This window comes from Wolffia australiana, chromosome 7, assembly GCF_029677425.1.
Source record: "Wolffia australiana isolate 7733 chromosome 7, ASM2967742v1".
NCBI lineage: Eukaryota > Viridiplantae > Streptophyta > Magnoliopsida > Alismatales > Araceae > Wolffia > Wolffia australiana.
In genome coordinates this window covers 13,609,625-13,623,169 of record NC_135841.1, presented here as the reverse complement: position 1 = coordinate 13,623,169, position 13,545 = coordinate 13,609,625, and the positions used below count along the sequence as shown (strand labels likewise).

The window sequence follows — 13,545 nt, the reverse complement described above, 5'->3', positions numbered from 1 at the left end:
CGCAAGTCTCGCCTTGTCGCTCGGGGCTTTACGCAGTCCTACGGTGTTGATTATTTCGAGACCTTTTCTCCCGTGGCGAAGATGGAATCTATCCGTCTACTCTTGGCTCTTGCTGCTCATCATGGGTGGTTGATTCGGCAATTTGACGTCAAGAACGCCTTTCTCCACGGCGATCTTGAGGAAGAGGTCTACATGAGTCATCCTCCCGGGTATCCTCTTGGTCCTCCGGGCACCGTCAGTTGATTGCGGAAGTCCTTGTATGGACTGAAGCAGTCTCCGCGGATGTGGTTCGGTCGCTTCTCTTCCGTCATGCGTGCTGAAGGCTACACACAGAGCAACGGCGATGCTACCATCTTCTTCCATCATGGCCCGGCCGGGGTCGCTATCCTGGTGGTCTATGTCGACAATATCCTGATTACCGGTTCGGATACTGTTGAAGCTTCTCGTCTTAGACTCGCTCTTGCTCGGGAATTTGAGATTAAGGCACTCGGCCCCCATCGTTATTTTTTGGGCCTTGAGGTCGCCTACTCGTCTTGCGGCATCTTCGTCTCCCAACAGAAGTACACCGTTGACCTGCTGACACTGACTGGTATGACCGCTCTCCCCTCCGAACGCCTATTGATCCCAACGTGGAGTTGGGTGAAGGGGGCGACTCCCCGCCGGTCAACCACTATCAGTATCAGCAGCTGGTGGGGAAGCTCCTGTATTTGACCCACACTCGCCCCGACATCAGCTTCGCCGTCAACCTCCTCAGCCAGTTCATGCATTCTCCGCATGAGATCCATCGCCAGGCAGCTAATCGGGTCCTTGCATACCTGAAAGGCTGCCCCGGGAAGGGACTCCTCTTCCCACGGAGCTCGGACACGACTGTGAAGGTATGTACAGATGCTGACTTTGCAAGGTCCATCGTCGACTATCGTTCCACCACCGGGTACTGCGCCTTCGTGTTTGGTGGACTTGTCAGCTGGAAAAGCAGTAAGCAGGACAAAGTGTCCCGCTCCAGTGCCGAGGCGGAATTTTGGGCCCTTGCTGATGGGGCTTCTGAAGGCCAGTGGATCTACGGGATTTTGCACGAACTTCGTGGTCAAGTATTCCGGCCCGATCCACTTCTACTGCGACAACAAGTCGGCTATTGCTCTGGCCAAAAATCCTGGCCAGACTGGCCGGATCAAGCACATGGAGAGAGACCGCTACTTCTTCAAGGAGCGGATGGACGAGGGCATCTTCGACGTCCATTTTGTGTCTTCCTCTGACCAGGCCGCCGATGTCCTGACCAAGGGCCTGTCTAATCCCCTCCTGGTGCGTGCTGTATCCAAGCTCGGCATGAACGACATCCATACCTCGCTTGCGGGGGGGCTGTTAGTGAGATAGGTCTCTTATATGGCCAATGGGCCCTGTTCTATTAGCCCATTAGCCACTTACTCTCTTTCTCTCTCCTAGGGTATAAATACCCTTCTATTGTAACTTATCTATTATGAGGGTATCTTCTTCCTTACCTCATCGACCCTTCTCCTCCTCCTAACCCTAACCCTAGATTAGGGTTTCACACATATTATTCAAATCATATATCAGCAGGCGATTTCCTTTATTTCTTTTACTAAAGCCTGTGTTTTCTCTTATTGTATACACGCCTTCATGAGATCCACTAAGAGTATCAACCAACTTTATTGTCTATTGCATATTATTCGAATCATATATCAGCAGGCGATTTCCTTAATTTCTTTTACTAAAGCATATATTCTCTCTTATTGTATACATGCCTTCATGAGATCCACTTAGATTGGATCCATCATATGGAGTCCTCCAAGACCTGAATCAATGTAACCCACTAGAAATTCTGTGCAAATCTAGTTTAATAGGAACAAGGAATTCTTTTCGTTCTGTCTCTTCTTGTTGGCGGAGAGTTTAATTTTTACAATGCAATAAATGTTGAGCAGCTCTAACGTTGCTTTCAGATGTCAAGATTCTAATATCATCATATTTGGATATTCCAATGATAGAGAAAAAGAAACTCACCTTCAATGGAATTGTTGGGAATGTCTCGAGTTTCATGCGTGTACAAAGTTTGTAAGTCACTTTCACAGATGGAACTTTTGATTCACGGCTCGCTTGCTCTCTGAAACTGCTGATAGATCCACGATAACTGGAAACCTGCCACTCATAGAGAAGTTTTACATATTATCACCAGAAAGAATATAAGAAATCCAAAGAACATAGAGATGGAACATAGGCTAGGTCCCCAGTAAAATCAAAAAAATGTAACAATGAATACAACTTCCAGTCAAAATTTACATTTCTTATCTCCATAGCATTCTCTTGTGCATGGCATCAAAAAGGGTAAAGGGATCAAAATGTTAGACAGATGCCGTATCGCAGCTTTTGGTGGAGCTATTTTTCCCAGATTTTTGTAAATTTTGTTTGTCCTTTTTATTACTGTCTGTCGTACCCACTAATAACAGGTCTCACAAACGGCTAGTGGAAACATCTTTATGTATAAAGATTAGGGTTTCTGCCCATAGTAGAATATGAATTTTCTCGTCCTTTCTGCTCGATAGAACTTCTCAGAGCTACTCCATGGCAGCCTGATTGGAGGTGCATTCTCTCAAGCTCTTACACAGATTATCCCCATCTCTCTCCCTCTTGTCTATCTGAAGCAACGGTTACCCTTCACCAGCTTATGCCTCATTTTCAGCATCTCTTGACATCACTGAGGATGAAGCACTCAACTATTCATCATTTCCGGTTTTCATGCTTGTACACAATACTTTACCCATTAGTCTCACTTCTTAATTGAACAGAACTCATCACCAAAATATTTTAACATCCTGATATTATGATGATCAAAGTCTACAAAGGAACAGAAAATAAAAAAGCGCTTCTGAGTGAAGGGGTATTTCATGCATTTGTTTATGACTTAAGGGCTTCTTTGAGAATAATAGGTGGCCTTTACAGTTAATGGGATTGGGAAAGTAATATTAAAACGGGTTGTAAACAAGGAAGGTATCTTGCAGCAGGAAATCCTTGGACTCAGGACTCTATGAGGCTGGATGGGGGAGGTGAGCGCTCGTTCCTTATGAGGAAGTTCTGAAGCAAAAGAGAAGTCGTTCTCAGATCGCTAGCTGACAGCAGATCCAGGAGCTGGATCAGTGGAAATTGCAGCTACCACAGTATTGATCTTAGTTGATTGGAATTTATGATTCTATTTATTACACATGTATCATATATCAAAGATTAAAATGTATGCATTTGACTTTGAGTGGAGAGCGATCTAGACTGCATATGCACAAGTGAGAGAGGAATACTAAAGGAGGGACAAGGGTATACATAATTGTCATTGAGGTAAGGCTGACGTTGTGAGTGGAGACTGATATGACACCCAATAATTCTTAAAGAGAATTCGAGATTGGAAGATGTCAAGAAGGGGACTCGAAGATTTTTCTCAGAGAAGCAACATGACTCGAGCAAAAGCAGGATTGAAAGGACTAAAAGAAGAAAATGACTCAGATGCAGCCAGATCGGCAGTGTTCTTCTGGATCAAAGGACCCTCCACTCTCCAGATGCTGGATGTAGCCTCTAACAGAATTATTTCTTTTCACTGGAGAATTATTTACGGTGTTTCTTCTTTGGTCTAAGCTCCCATTTCACGTGCGTCCTGAAGTCGTGTTGCACATGGCTCCCTTCTAGCTCTCTTCTTGTGCGTCTTTGAGTAGTTGTTCGGGAGAGTCGTATCAGAGAGATCTCAATTTCTAGCAGTAATGCACTTAGAGATATTTTGGAGATGTTAAATAGAAAATGGTAGAAGTCAGAGTAAGTTTCTGACTAATATGCCAATCAACTCACCGGTACCATTCACATAACCACTTCTTGCTGGAAATAAGGATGTTGATGAAAAAGAGAAAAACCACCATAGATTATAACCACATGAGCCAAGATTATATCCAAGGCTTCATAACTTAAACTTATATCCTTCCATGGGCCCTATAATTTCTAGGAATTTCCATAGTGTATTAACTATTCCCCTGACAATAATCTACAATAGACAAAATTTCAGCGTAGAATAACCAAAAAAATTCAGCGTGAGATGTTGTGGCACAGCATAAACAAAAGATGACTCCACTTCTATCGAATCCCAGTCCAACATTACTGCCTTTGATGAGGTAATGTCCTATTTTCTTTTGGGACACCTAATGAATTTTAACAGGAATTGATCAGGAGACAACACCAATGTGTTTTCATATGTGCCCTAAAAGATATGATGAGATCTGAAGCTTACTGACATCCCTACTCCATATCATATTGATTTCGAATCACTCATTTTAGTTTAAGATAAATAAAAAGAGTTTGAAGTGATAAAGGCCTATCGTCATACTGGACAAGAAACAGACTAAAACAGTAAATGATCAGGAGAGAACAGTAATATATCATGATATGTCCCCTTAAATGTATGATAAGATATGGAACTTACGGCATCCAAGTCTACTTGGGCAGTCAAGACCTCCACATCCTTCAAAGAAAACTGAGATCCTTGGGCCACGACATCTCCATTTATGGCAATGCAAGAACATCCATCTGTGAAACCAGTCAGGCACAGAAAATGTAAATAATCAGAATTTTAATCATACTTTTTGAGACAGAGTCCTGCTACTCCAGTTTATACACATTTATGAGCAAATATTATTATTATTTTCATAAAGGTGTATAAATTGGAGTAACAGCCCTCTATCTAAGAAAAAAAATAACGAAGCAGTGAATGCGGAACAAATACTTCCCATGAAATGAGCAAATAAAGAGTAAACACACTTAAAAAGTCTATGTTTAGTGTTCTCTCTTATATCCTGTAAATGTGCCACATCCCATTTCAATTCTTTCTCTCTATCCATCCTATGCTATGTATTTATTTATTTATTTAGAATAAATATGTTATGTATTTATTTCCTGTATCTTTGGTAATGAACGAGGTTGTTTCCTCCAGTCGCATAGTATCAGAGCCCACATCTAACAAGGGCACTGTTCATTGACATTAGGGATCATCACTGTCATCACTGCACACTGCCAGTTAGCATCTATCATTACCAGTGTCACTTTAAGTCGTCTTCCTTCTGTATACACGACCAGTGAGGCTGCAGTTTCTCACTCACATCTGTGTTGCTGAGTTGCCATTGACACTTCTGTTTGCATGTAGTCCGCATGATGACATCAGGGTTTAGTATTCAGCCCGGGGACATTCGAACTGTCATCTTCAAGTGATGATGACAAGTGAAATTATCCCTCACCACTGCCATGGCCTTCAGCAGTCTAGTCACAGCTTCCAGCCGTTACAGCTGTCAATGATCAGTCAACCTGCTCCAGGCTGGCTCACCAGCTGGCAGGTTCAATGTCACTATAGTCATAGTCCAGTCAGCCATCCCATATTAATAATTAACTAGTCAATTGGCAACAGGGAGTTAATAAAAATGATGGGTGATGACAGTGTGCCTGCGGAGACTTACACATCTGTCCCTGATGTCCTTTGGCAAGTATTCACATCTCAAATGGGGCAGTCCATTATTTTCAGGGAAGTCAGGGGTTGGCCTTCTCCGTCAGGGGACATGGCAAAATATCCTTTAATTGATCATGATAACACAAATCCAAAGGTTAGTGAAGATACACTTCTATTGGGTTCCCCATCCAACTCTTTGGATTCTAACACTGTAAATCAGGTCGTGTCTGTGCACCAGCAAGCAGGACGAGATCATTTGGAAGTATTCCAGAGAAATGTACAGGATGACTGAATAAAAGATGGAATATTATGGAATGAAGAAACATGATCTCAGGCTTCTGGAGTACTTCATTGAATGCACACAGGTGCCGGAAAAGCAGTGGACTATGATGCCAATCACTAAAGTTTTCAGATCAAGCACGGACACTAGAATCCATTACGCACTGAACTCCCTTTGGGGGATTTCCAGATGAGTATTAGGCAGTGAACAGTGAACTTATGTCACCATTGGTGCCTAGATTCTTGCAAACGGCATTCATACACCTATATCATTGTCTCATTTCAACTAAGATATTTGCACCATCAAGTCCCCGTAGGGTGCTGCCTTGGAGATCATTCAGTCCACTTCATTCTTTCAGTTCAGGTGAAACCACATAATGGGTTCATGGAAATGGACATTTAGGCTTCAGAGTATGTTAGTTAAGGACAAAGCTCAAGTTTCTGTAACCAAAAAATTGTGTGCTCTCATTTTGATGGAAAGAACAGCACAGGGAAAACTAGTTCTATCTTCATGGCTATCTTCCTCAAGGTCATGCAAGGACAAGTGATGAGATACAGGTGTCAGATCCATTTAGAAGATCAAACTATTCCACATTGCCTAATATGTTTTGTTCAATTTTGACTCTTGGATTACAACAACATATCATAGTTGCAACTGAAAAGTTAAAACTTTACTCCCTCATTCTGACTATCTTGTTTTTGTGTTGTTCAGGCCCTGAAGGCTGGGAGAACATGTTCACCTTGTTTAAACTACGGAGGAGAATAAAAAACTCATCATTTTTGTCCATATTCATCATAGAAAAGTTAGTTCACTGTAATTTTTTTCCTCTCCTGTAACTGGATTTTAAAGGAGAAATACTTTTAAATCATAGATACGTAATTCAAGTTGAGGGAAAAACTCATATAACTCGTACAACAAAGTTCCTGGAACTCAAGGGGAAACAACTGAAATACCTCATTTTGTATCCCTTTCTTCTCTATGCTTCTTCCATTGAGAGACAATTTTATACCCCATTCAGAATCATCCTTGAGAGAAAACTTAACCCCATCACCTTTGACAAAAGCCTCTTTTTTTTAATTAAAGTCCATAATCTTAGAGAGAATTTTCATATCCGATTCAGAATCATCATTGAGAGAAAACCTAACTCCATCACCTTTGACAAAAGTCTTTTTTTAATTAAAGTCCATAAATATAAAGTTAACGTCTTTGAACACAGTTGCAATGGAATCATCTGCATGACTCGTGATAATGCGTGTCAGCATACTAGTGTACCGGATCCCATTTGAACTCCGAAGTTTACCGGACCACTTCAGAACAGTGACCAAGTGGGGGGCTCGCAACCAGTGAAAATGGGAAGGTACAAGCGTATCTCGGTTATCACAAGCACAACAGGCTGACCTAGTGAAGCCTTTCTTCATGGAAGAGGTACAAAACGCGATCCAAGGTTTTAATGGAGAAGGAGCCCCGGGCCCTGATGGACTCCCAGTCTTCTTCTTTAATGAATTCTGGGATGTTGTAGGCTCAGACGTGATGGATACATTGGACGAGTTCCGGATGGGTAACTTTGGCATGGAAAGACTGAATCGGTCACATTTATTTCTGTTGCCCAAGTGCTCAGGAGCAGTGAATGTGGCCGACTTCCGACCCATTGCTCTGTCGAATTCTATATATCTCATCATTGCCAAGGTGTTGGCTAACCGGTTGAGAGGGGTGATTGGGGGCCTAATCGGACCCTATCAATCGGCCTTCACTCCGGGAAGACAATTGCAAGACAGTGCGTAGGTGGCGGGGGAGATCATTTCAGCTTGGAAAAGAAACAGGACGAAAGGCTTTATTTGGAAGGTGGACTTTGCAAAACCCTATGATTCACTCGATTGGAGATTTCTATGGTCCGTCATGCAAAATCGAGGATTTCCCAAGGACTGGGTGGCCTGGGTGCGACGTTGCGTTACGTCCCACTCTTTCTCAGTCTTGGTCAATTACCAGGCAGAAGGAGGATGGATCCGCCCATAGAGAGGAGTCAGACAAGGTTGCCCATTAGCCCCATTATTGTTTGCCTTGCAGTAGACACTTTGGCCACACTTTGTCCTTAAGGCGTGCGAACACGGCCTGTTGCGCGGCTTTCACATGGTGAGCTACCCCAAGGGTATTCCACTACTCCAATATGCGCATGACACAACATTCTTCATGGAAGGAGCTGCAACAGAAGCTCACATCATATCATCCCTGTCAGAATTATTTGCTGATTTCTCAGGGTTATGTCTCAACAGAGAAAAGTCAGCCTTTGTGGGATTCGGCCTGTCCTTGGAGGAGGGGATCCAATGTGCTAATGCGCTAGGCACACCCCGAGGTTCGCTACCAATGAAGTATTTGGGTCTTCCACTGATAGGGAGACGCATCCTAGCTGCAGACTGGCAGCCAGTGATTGACAAGGTGGAGCACAGGTTGGAGGGCTGGCAGAACAAGGTGTTATCACGAGGGGGTCACCTGGTACTTTTGAGGTCGGTGCTCTCAGCGATCCCTATATTCTACCTATCGGTATATAAAGCACCGGGAGTTGTGATAAAGCGGCTAGAGGGATTAATGAGGCGGTTCTTTTGGGAAGGTGGTTGAGAGGGGGATCCTTGGGGGATACCTCTAGTAGCGTGGGATGTGGTCTGTAGACCTCTGAAACAAGGAGGGCTAGGGGTTCTCCACTTGGAATCCATGAATTCAGCATTGCTGGCTAAATGGGCCAAACGAGTTATGACACCAACGGAGGGTCTTGTTTTCAATGTCCTAAGAGACATATATGGCCGTGATATGGATTGGGAAAGGTGATGGGTGAGAAGTAGGGGGGAGTCCCCTTTTTGGCGCAGCCTACGTCAAATCATCCCTCACATCCGTGAGTTATTTGATGCCGAACTAGGAGATGGGGAAGGCTTTCGGTTCTGGCATGATAACTGGTCAAAACAAGGTCCCTTGAAGTTGAAGTTTCCCAGACAATTTGCTCTAACACGGAACCCAGCTGCCACAGTCAGCGAATGTTGGGACGGGGCTTGGGTCGCAACCCTCTCTGAGACATTATCAGACCTTCGGTTTGAGGAGTTGTTGGGAATGCAGGAGATCCTCCTATCTCTCAGCCCATCAGCAGATTATCAAGAAGGATGGGTATGGCAGGGGCCACCTTTCTCGGTGAAGATTTGACCCAGAAGTCAGGCAGGCATGTCACATAATGCTGAAACTAAAGATTCCTCTTAAAGTGAGACTTTTCGGCTGGTTGTTGAGGAGAACGAAACTCGTCACATGGGTCTATCGGCGGAGGTGGGCACCAGCGGAGCTCATCGACTGCCCCTTGTGCGCTGGGGGCGAGGAAGACTGTTCACACCTTTTCTTCACATGTCACCTCGCTCAAAGAGTATGGGCCTCGCAACAGATTTCAGGGGTGAATATCTCCTCAGATGACGATTTTTGGGCATCAGTCACGACGGGTGGATACCAGAGCAGAATGGAGTAGGGGAGAATTCTCACAATACTGTGGGCGGTATGGTTGCACCGAAACGAAGTGGTGTTCAAGGGAGGAAAGGCTTCAGTCGAGAGTGCCATATTTGACGTTGAGGCGCTAATATCTTTTTGGGGCGCAGGGGGATAAAAGCAGGATGTGCGGTCATATTTGTAAATGATGTGTACATGACTTTGTTTTTTTAATAGTATCAGGTGAGCCACCGGTTTCGGGTGGTCTGCCCTATTTTCTTCAAAAAAGAAAGAAAGAACCTCCAAGTTAATCGTGCTTGGGCGAGAGCAGTACACGGATGGGTGACCGCCTGGGAAGTCCTTGTTGGTGACCACAGCATGGGCATGTGATCACAGTTCAATATTTCAAAAAAAAAATCATCCGCATGACTCAGCGTCAACTTTCACCTTATTTTCTAAAATAAATAAATATCTAACTGGATAAAATTTTAGCCTTTATTTATCTGCACGACATAAAAAGTGAATGAAAATTTTTTGAGGAGTAGAGTGAAAAAAATAGTATTTCATATGATTGAAAGCAAGAGATCATAATTTCATAATTTAAAGAAGAGGGAACCAATAAGTGTCAAAGATGGGTATGTTGAAAGCTTCATACTGACTGTTGAAAACATCAAACACTACATAACCAAGATACCTACCATAATATAGACGACCGCCATCACATCCCTGGTGATTACTGTAAATATAAACACCTCCACAAAAAAGAGTCGCACTCTTGATTGCATCCATTCGAAGATTAAGCTTTCTAAGTTGATGATGGCTTCCACTGGCATTAGTGAACACTTCAACACCATTGAGTGCAAGAGCAATGCGAGGAGCGTCAGAAGTAAATAATTCTTCACATGTTTCAGCAGCAACAGCTCTGTGAAAAAATTGAGACATCAATATTATTAACTGGTGAACAACCCAAGAAAGGTGCAACGATCCAATCAGGCAGAGACTTGGAGGTCGAATTAAATAGAAAAATACAATTTTTAATAATTTGAAATAAAATCGAAATTTACCCCTCTTTTTCGTAAATGGAAAGAGTGAAAATATTAAATTCTAATAACCCCATTTAAATCCATCATGCCAGTTTTTGTGGTAAAAAAATGTAAGATGTAGACGATATAAAAAGAGAACCACGTTAAGATGTGATACAATCAGAATGATCCAGATTACAAGAGTGAGCTTACTGGCTTTTTATCAAAACAAAGTCATCAGTTATTTTTCTGCATTATATGGGGCCTTACTTGCTATCATCCAGGAGTTTGCTTTTGCCCAGATAAAATGAGTAAATCCTTGAAAGAAAATGAAAGTATAGATAACCGAGATGAGCAACAGTTTTCAAACATCACAAAGAATAGGCTGACGTGCAATGGGAAAATTACGAAAGGTTATGACCTTTAAATCTATGATTGAGATGAAAAAATGATTAAATTCAACATAAAGAATGTCTTCTACGTGAAAATAATATTAAACAAGGTCAGCCATGGTGCTACATTAGATGACACATACTACAATGGAGGCTGGATATCAACATTTAAGTAAAGTGGATTCTCATACAGCAAAGTATAAGGAGTTACACATCCAGAAATTGAATATATCCGTAACCAAACGGAGCAGACTCCTGCAATATGCTCTCGGCAATATCAATTGGAAGCTGGAAGTCCACAAGTTCATCTCTTCTTGTCCAGGATGAAAACCAACGAAATTCCCTGTAATTTCCATCATTTGCGAGGCACATCTTTGGGCGGATCATTACTATTTTTCGGTTCAGGCAGAAGACCTGGCAATTGTAGCGCACACTTTCGTAAATTATGGGCATGCCAACACTAGACAATATTCCATCAGTCCAATCACCTGACAATAACTCCTTCAGGCATTCCCACCTACGACATTGAGCTTCAATTAAAAGCCAAGAAGAAAAATATGAAAGAATTATTATAACAAGAAAAAGGTCTCTTGAATAGCAAAAGGTAGAGTTGATATTATCATATCTTCCTTTTCTTCAAAAAAAAAAATTATCATATCTTCCTAGATTGTATCCTTCAAACTTGTTTGATAAAAATATGACGGAGAATATGCAGATTTGAAGGAAAAAGGCGGCACCAGAGAGAGATTGAGCGTAAGTCAAAAGTTACCATTAATTGCACGACCATAACTTAAAAATATGTGTATGGAAGACTTGCAACGTGTAGACGTGTAGACGTGTAGAAAATTTTCAGAATGTTCCTTTGTGGAGATGCAAAAGTAAATTAGAGAAGTTCTAGAAGTATCTTCTTACGAGTGAGCCACGGTATCTTGTTCTAAGAAATGATCTTCACAACCGTATCCGGTTATCTCGAGTTCAGGGCCCACTCGAATTACTGCTCCTAAATCCTTAGCCCTGGTTATGCTCTCCTTAATGTTCCGCAAATTAGTATCGAAATCCATAGCCCATTGATTAAGATTACAAGTGGCAACTTTCAACAGCCTCATCCTTCCTGAAAACAGAATACAGAAACTTCTTAATTAAGAATTAATTTTCGATCCTTGATTTCTTTAATGCCAAATTCTGCGAATCGAACACTAGCTCCAATTCCGAGTTCCACGAATACAGCAAGTAGAAGCTCAAAACAGATCACCGTACTAATGCACAACCAAAATTAAAAATTGATCCAGGGAAAGTAATATGGTGCAGTACGAACAACCTCCAACTCAACACGACGAAAGGACGCCTAACAGGCTATTCGACAGATTGTTTGTAATTTAGAAACAAGAATAGGCAAGAAAAATCACAGCGAAATTGAATGTATAATCGAGTATAAGAAGAACGCAAACCAGCCACAAGAACAAGTCGAAGGATTTTCACCAAGAAGATACCAGACAACAGAGAAAAAGATCTACGCGGAGGGATAGCCGCAGAACGATCGAAAGATATGGTTTATTGTTACAGCACTAACCAACGCGCATGGACTTTCTACAATAGGCTCGTGGACGGATGACGGTTCGTCATCCGTTATTTTACGTCATCCGTCCTCGTGCGCTGGCTGATGCTTGGGCAATGATATACTTCAGGGATGCGGACGTGACGATTTTTTCGTCCCGGGACGATTTTTTCATCCCGGGACGAAATTCGGAATGAAAATTTGTCTCGGTTACCGTCGGACGGGATGGTTTTCGTCCCGTGGAACGAAAAAGCAGTCCATCCGGTCAGACGATGGACAGAGGAATGTGGACAAAATACCGTCGGATTCATCCAACGGTTGAGATGTAGCCACGTGGCCTCACTATGACAATTTGCATCAAAGTCCCTGTATTTTTTCGCGTGTACAAACTTACGCCGCTCAGAAATAATTGTACATATGTCCATTTGGATTCTCTCTCCTCCATATTTCCCATAGATAACTTAGAAAATCTATAGTAATATATTAAAAATATGAAATGATTTTTTTTCTTCTGAGAAGAGGGACGGGACAAGAATTTGACCTAGGAGAACTGGACCAGACGATTTTTATACCGTCGGACAAAAACTTGTCCCATCCTTCGTCCCTACATTGAATCCGGACGTTGAACGGGACAAAATTCGTCCCGTCCATCGTCCACGTCGGGGACGATTCAGAACTATAGTAGTGATGCCTGTCTAGGTCTTAGGCGACAACTTACGTAGAGTTGATGCCAATTTTACGTGAAGCATTGGCAGACCAGGGGTGGTGACGACGCATGGTAGGTAAACCTGTGCTTAGTAGGGTTTGATGATCCCTGGTCTTTAACATGGACCTAAAACTATCTAAACTTTGGTCTTGTTTCGGTCCGGTCTTGTCCAGTCTCATTCCAGTTCCAGTCTGGTCCTGGTCCCATCATGTTGACAAGTCAATGTCAAAGTCAAAGAATAAAAATCAAGGAGATTGGCTTGGATGTATCTTAACAGAATAATGTACACATTGCAAGGTAATATATAAAGTCCATCTTCGAAAATAAAAAAACTCCCACTACATGTTGCCGAAAATATTAATAAAATAAGAAGAAGAATAGAAGAAGAAAGAAGATAGAAGTATTAATAAAACAAGAAGAAGAGAAGAAGAAATGAAGATCAAAAGAAGGAGAAAGGAAATAGAAAATAAAAAGACAAGAATAAGAAAGGAAGATGAAAAGATTAATAAAACAAGAATAAGAGAAGAGGAAAAGAAAAGACAATAATAAGAAAGGAAGATAAAAAGATTTTAAAAAGGAGAAAAGAAAGGATGATGAAAAGAAGAATAAGAGAAGAGGAGAAAAAAACAAAACAAAAATGAAGAAGAAAATTAAAAGA

At 42.1% G+C, this 13,545-nt stretch overlaps 1 protein-coding gene across 4 annotated transcripts in view; it reads right to left on the bottom strand.

Moving 5' to 3' along the window:
- LOC144705503 (carbon-nitrogen hydrolase family protein) overlaps window positions 1-12,207 on the bottom strand; it is a 31,855-nt gene extending 19,648 nt beyond the window's left edge. Inside the window, exons 1-6 of one of the 4 annotated variants that reach the window (XM_078578211.1) lie at window positions 12,075-12,207; window positions 11,539-11,737; window positions 10,838-11,143; window positions 9,911-10,134; window positions 4,466-4,569; window positions 2,017-2,151 (exon numbers count right to left, since the gene is read on the bottom strand). In XM_078578211.1, the coding sequence (XP_078434337.1) occupies window positions 2,017-2,151; window positions 4,466-4,569; window positions 9,911-10,134; window positions 10,838-11,143; window positions 11,539-11,732 (963 nt within the window). In that variant the 5' untranslated portion in view covers window positions 11,733-11,737; window positions 12,075-12,207. Of the gene's footprint in view, window positions 1-2,016; window positions 2,152-4,465; window positions 4,570-9,910; window positions 10,135-10,837; window positions 11,144-11,538; window positions 11,738-12,074 lie in introns of those variants that run through there. The other 3 variants (XM_078578212.1, XM_078578214.1, XM_078578215.1) reach the window with 3 other exon arrangements.
- Window positions 12,208-13,545: the final 1,338 nt, after the last annotated feature.